Here is a 6,681-nt window from a genome sequence, read left to right as displayed (position 1 = left end):
CAAATACATGTAGGAAAAATATTTGGGCAAGACACGAGGATAATTTAGTCATTAAGTTAAATTAATGAGGATAATTTAAACAATCATAATTAATTTTCTTATTTATAACTTGTTGTATCAAACGTCTAAATAGGATAACACACTATTATCTTTAGCTACCAAACATCCAATTAAGATAAGTTAACTAATTGAAACTATGATAACTATCAATGGTTGTATCATGACTAGTCAAAACATGACATAGCTATCTAACGATGCCAAGTGTTTAATGAGTTGTAATAGTGGGTTATGGTGGTATAAGTTGTAAATAAATTGATGTATGTGTGTAATGAGTTGTAGGCAACTTTCCATAAATGGAAATGCTCATATTTTTCTGGGACAAACGAAAATGAAAAGTGCATATATTTTATGGGACGAAGAGAGTATTAAAAATGGATCTCATATACCATTTACTTTCTCCATTTACTTTTCCTATCAAAATCAAACATTTTCTTAAAATTCGTGCCGAGTCAAAATGACTCTTTAAATAATGGACTGAGGATGTCACATCAATAAACTCACCTAATAATTCATTACAACTCATTCCATACAAAATAATGTAATCTTCCTTTGGAATGGGTAAACATATCAAAATAAAGCTGTCTCGGTAATTTTAGTCATACTATTATCTATCTTTCCATGAATGTAACTAAAGAGGACGTAATTAGAAAAGAAGAGAAGAATATTCGAATAGCGACCGAGAACTTGTGTTAGCGTAGGTCCCGTTTGTCATGTGTAATGCATTTCCCACTCGCCATGTCTAGTTGCCTATTTTTGTTTTCAAGAATGCTTCCGATATTTATACCACTCTCTTGTCCCACTCAAAATGTCTACATGTTTGAGTGACACGAGATTTTAGGATAAATTGTTAAATAGAATAAGTAAAGAGAAAATGATAATTGAATATTTTAATAAGGAAATAGAGAAAAGAGAGATTTATTTCTAGACATAGAGAGTGACATTGTGTGGACAGACTGAAAAGGAAAACGACATTTGAAGGGGACGGAGAGAGTACTGTTATTAAACATGTTGTAGTGGACGTGAGCCTAAACGGCACAAACCCATCTTGCTGTGTTCACTAAATTGACAGCTACAACAACCACCCTCAAATTGTTCAATTTTTTGCTGTGTCCGAACAATAATTGTTTTTTTTACAATCCAACTGCCTCGTGGAAAAAACAGCAAAGTTCATTGGTAGTTTAAGACAAAAACAATTACTAGTATGAGTAGGTTATCTCTATCTTCTTTCAATCTTCATTTAACCTCTATTTAAATTATTTCCCTTCGTTTCATTTTCAGTGAGAGAAAGTGAGTGCGTGTGTGTGTGCCGTCGTAGTTATTGAGCTATATCCTTATTAAGTCAATTCATTTTTTTTCATTCTTTCTGACTTTTTTGTAGCTAGTGTTTTCTGACATTCCAGCTCATTTCCCCATTTCATTTTTGTAAGAAAGTGACACTTTCCCCAAACACAAAAAAGAAACACTATATATATACACACACACCGTGGTAATAGATCTAGATTTCCTCAACAGCTGTGGTTGAAACAAAAAGAAAAAAGTGGAATTTCGAGTGTAGAAATCCACCAAAATGGAGTGGGTTTCGAAGGTAGCGATTTCCGGCGCGGAGGAGCAATTGATGCTAGTCTTGGGGCAGGTGAAGGCGTCCAAGGTATTGGTGCCGTTGCTCGACATCTCCATGGCCGTCTGCTTGATAATGTCGGTCATGCTATTCGTCGAACGCGTCTACATGGCCATCGTTATTGCCATTGTTAAAATCTCGGGCCGGAAACCGGGCACCAGGTACAAATTTGAGCCACTCCAAGAGGATTTGGAGCAGGGGAACCTCGCCTTTCCCATGATTCTTGTCCAAATCCCTATGTTCAACGAAAGAGAGGTCTGTTAAAATGTGCATGTTTTGCCTTATCTATCTTTTCTACCTTACAGACTGCGCTAAAAGTTGTGTCAATAGGTTTACCAGCTCTCCATCGGAGCTGCATGCTGTCTATCCTGGCCTTCCGACCGCCTCATTGTTCAAGTTCTCGACGATTCTACCGACCCTGCCATCAAGGTTTGTCGCAAAATTCATAACAACTGTCTGAATGCAGACGTGATAGAATTCTATGGGTTCCATCCTAAAACCAATTGGCAATAGGAGGAAGGGCCCATGAGACTGATATAGTGATTTCAGTACTCTTTTTACACTAATGTAGTGGAATAATTGTAATATATTTTTTAGTTTTAATTAACAACTAGCAGCATTGACTTGAATTTTGCAATTGTGTTCACACAGACTATGGTGGAGACAGAGTGCCAGAGATGGGCGAGTAAAGGGGTAAATATTAAATATGAAATTCGGGACAATAGAAATGGATACAAAGCCGGAGCTCTTAAGGAAGGGCTGAAGCGATCCTACGTCAAAGAATGCGACCACGTGGCCATATTCGACGCGGATTTCCAACCCGAGCCGGATTTCCTGCACCGGACCATTCCGTTCCTTGTTCACAACCCCCAAATTGGCCTCGTGCAGGCCCGCTGGAAGTTCGGTAAATATTTTTTTTTTTTTTTTGTCTTATATATAACTTAATTACATGTTAATTAATGATGCTGCTACTTAATCGACATCACGTGCCCATCTTATCATATCATAAATTAAGTACTACTACTACTATACATCTTAGAATCTATTACCCACCACACATATATATTTGATTCTTTGAAAAAAGGTGTTTTGGAGCTGTTCAACGCATGTGCTCTAGTAAATTTTCATTATTGATGTTCGACCGTAAAAGCACATACCAATAATGGAGATGATAATATCAAAATTCGGTGAAAATGATTAATTTTTGTTTTCAGTGAATGCGAACGAATGCTTGATGACGAGAATACAAGAAATGTCGCTCAACTATCATTTCACAGTGGAGCAAGAAGTTGGCTCATCTACTTATGCTTTTTTTGGATTCAATGGTAATCAATCACTGCTGATGCTTCCTCCATCCCGTAAAAATAGAGACTTTGGACACAACACATTTTTTTAATATGAAATTAGTAAGTATAAGAGAGATGTAAAAAGAAAAAGGCGACTAAAATATTATTAGTGGAGAAGAGAGTCCATTTTATAAGATAGAAAAACTTGCTAAAAACAGAAGAAAAATATTTTTATGAGAATTGACTAAAATAGAAATAAAAATTATTTTTAATAGAGGTGAGGGAGTAGTTGCTTGCACTATAAAAATATCGGTAGATTGTAGAGTACCGTTGGTACAAAAGATGGCACCTATAGATTTTACTATGATAGAATAGATATTCATAATTATGGACAGATCTGTATGATTGCAACCGAGTGAATTAAATGTGTGGGTGTTGTGGAATTTAATAGGAACTGCTGGGGTGTGGAGAATGGCAGCAATTGAGGAGGCTGGTGGTTGGAAAGATCGTACCACAGTTGAGGATATGGACTTGGCCATTCGTGCTAGTCTTAAAGGATGGAAATTCGTCTACATTGGCACTCTTCAGGTCCGTTAAATCGGAACAGCAAAATTAAAACAGAACTGGAACCAGTATATATTACTCACACTAAAAAATTTGGATGCACTATAATATTACTAACAGTAAAATAAATTGTTGTAGGTGAAAAATGAGTTGCCTAGCACGTTCAAGGCCTATAGATACCAACAACATCGTTGGTCTTGTGGGCCCGCCAATTTATTCCGAAAGATGCTCTTGGAGATTATAAGAAATGAGGTTAGATCATATAAGATGAATGAGATAAATGTTGACATTTTCAATATACTGTATTAATGAGTTTACAAAATTAGCAATTTAAGAAAGTTAGTAACGAATCACTTTGTATAGACAGTAATTAATATTTTTAGTTTTTTTTGGGTGGATGCAGAAAGTTACATTATGGACAAAGGTTCACGTAATATACAGTTTCTTCTTGGTGAGAAAGATTATAGCCCATATAGTGACCTTCGTGTTTTATTGCGTTGTACTTCCTGCTGCGGTTCTTGTACCTGACTATTACATCCCAAAATGGGGTGCAGTCTACATTCCTACTATCATCACCATCCTCAATGCAATCAGCACTCCCAGGTTCAATTTATGTTAATTACTTGACATTCATTCGTACAATCTATTGTCATATATATTAATATGTAGAAATATGTTGATATTATTATTGTATTTAGGTCAATTCATTTGGTTGTTTTCTGGATCGTATTCGAAAATGTGATGGCACTACACCGCACGAAAGGCACATTCATCGGGTTAATGGAGGTGGGTAGAGTGAACGAGTGGATTGTCACTGAAAAACTTGGTGACGCTCTCAAGATCAAACCCGTTGACGATGCGGTGAAGGCCAAACCTGCCGCTACAACCCAACAACAAAGACGATTCAAGTTCATTGATAGGTATGCTCATCAACATCATTACTTTTATTTATGTGTGATTAAATTAATGTGATCTAATACTCTCCTATAATGCAATTGTGGTGAAAATTCAGATTAAATCTCTTAGAGCTTGGATTCGGTTGCTACCTACTATTTTGTGGGTGTTACGATCTAATATATGGGAAATACCACTTCTTCATCTACCTCTTACTTCAAGCAATCGCATTCTTCGTCATGGGATTCGGCTACGTGGGCACATTTGTCCCATCCTCCTCAAATTAATTACATTTCTATTTTTTTGTCTTACGTATATTAGTATATTAAGTAATTCTTTTAAATTCAAGCATAAGAGTTATAGCTCACAATTGCTATTCATTTTGTCACGTGTATTGTATTATTGTAATAAACGCCCGCTAGTATATGATAGTGAGATAGTGGGGCTCAATTTTATTTTATAAATTGTGCATATGTAACATTGATGATCTCATTATTCTTAAATAAGAATATGGATTATGATTTACTATATGAGACTGAGATAGTGGGGACCACCTTTGATAATGTATCTTTGTGTAACAAACCTTTACACGCGGAAACTAATACGGTACAAACATCTATTGATAGCCACTCACTTACAAAGGTTAGTGATATCCAAACTGAGTCTTTCCTACAAACACTAGATTATTATCTAAATCATTAAATTTTAAGGTTTAATATAAATAGATGACAAATAACGTCAACCGAGAACGACAATATAATGTCAATCGGTTGACACTATTGACGTAATGTTGTCATTTTCTGTTATCATCTATTGAAATCAAATCTTAAAATCTAAATATCTATATTATAATTTAAAATTTGTACGATATATAGAATTTGCATTTAATTACATTTTCACTTACAGATTACTAAAATAGTTCCAAATTTGCATAATCCGTAAAGTTATCTTATACCCATACATATTTTCTTCTTTTTTCTTTTCCCAATTTTTGCTTTTCAACCGAATTCGGACAAAAACAAAGTAGATTCCAGCCAATAGTAGTAGTGTTTATTGTTTTGTCTTTTAGGATCACGTGACAATGTGACCTCTCTTATTTTAAAATGGTGACGTTCACGAGATATACTATTCCGTTGAAGGGTAGTTGGACGATTTATATACGATATTTCCTACCAATTGTGGGAGTAAATTACAAAACAAACCAGACAAAGACTTTGTTCCATAAGCATGCCATTAGATCGGATCTCACTTGTAATACTACTTGATTATTAATTATGAGATATTAATGCGAATCACACTTGCACTGAATCAAATGGATAAGTGCTAACTAATCACATGTGTTTGATTTTTATATTTATGTTTACATTCGTTTTGTCCACTTAGTTACCCTTTTATTCAACGTTCCTCCATTTAGCTAATTTACTAATATCTTTTTGAATGATGTGACTTGTTTTCTCCTTATATCTTTATTTCAATTTTGTGGTTGGTAATGTCAACTATTTTCAGTTTTTTGTCATGTTGTTTATCTTATTACGTTTATATACATTAAGTTAACAGTTACTACTATTTAATTTTAGTGCTACATCCCAATTATTCAACAGTTTTAATATACTAGTACGACTTATATTTATTTTAGTTTTCAAATCGTCTATATCAGTCTTTATTATTTTTTGGCTTCGTTACTAACAACTAGACGTCACCATGGTTCATGAATCGCCGGTTCCCGGTTTAGAACCGCCAGTTCAGATTCGAAAAAATTCCGAACCTGAACCGGCCCACCTAGGTTCCGGCGGTTCCGGTTCATGAATCGGTTCAGCCGCGGTTCAACGCCGGTTCAAGACCGGCGGTTTCCAGACGGTTTCGACTGGTTCCGGTTTGGACCGCCGGTTTAAGTTCTTTTTTTTTATTATTTATTCATTTATAATACTAATTACAAATTACACCTTGTAGTTGTAGTCTTGTACTATCGAATAAATAAATAAAACGAGAATGACAATTGACAAATGGAGTAGACTAGAAATCGACATTGGAGTTGGACAATTGGAATTTTATTGATATAATTATACAAATTTGAACGGTATGTCGATATTACAAATACAAATGTTGAAAATTGAAATTACAAAAGAGTCAAAAGACTTAAACAATAATAATTAATAAATGAATTATGAATGTAATTTGTAAATATATTATATACATAACATAACACATGCTTGTTAGCTTGTATAACAATTTAAATAAAAAAACTTGAAGTAAAAAACA

General features: G+C 34.6%; 1 protein-coding gene across 1 annotated transcript; it reads left to right on the top strand.

The window, feature by feature from the left end:
- Positions 1-1,417: 1,417 nt before the first annotated feature.
- On the top strand, positions 1,418-4,985 carry LOC125203773 (glucomannan 4-beta-mannosyltransferase 9-like). Its single transcript, XM_048102214.2, has 9 exons — positions 1,418-1,933; positions 2,009-2,107; positions 2,330-2,582; positions 2,893-3,003; positions 3,416-3,552; positions 3,667-3,780; positions 3,932-4,131; positions 4,227-4,448; positions 4,541-4,985. Exons 1-9 carry the CDS (start codon positions 1,628-1,630, stop codon positions 4,707-4,709), a joined length of 1,611 nt encoding a protein of 536 aa, XP_047958171.1. The 5' UTR covers positions 1,418-1,627; the 3' UTR covers positions 4,710-4,985.
- Positions 4,986-6,681: the final 1,696 nt, after the last annotated feature.

This window comes from Salvia hispanica, chromosome 6 (genome assembly GCF_029641045.1).
Source record: "Salvia hispanica isolate PSC_SH4W2 chromosome 6, Shi_PSC_v1, whole genome shotgun sequence".
In the NCBI taxonomy this organism is placed as follows: Eukaryota; Viridiplantae; Streptophyta; class Magnoliopsida; order Lamiales; family Lamiaceae; genus Salvia; species Salvia hispanica.
This window is presented reverse-complemented; position numbering and strand designations above follow the sequence as displayed.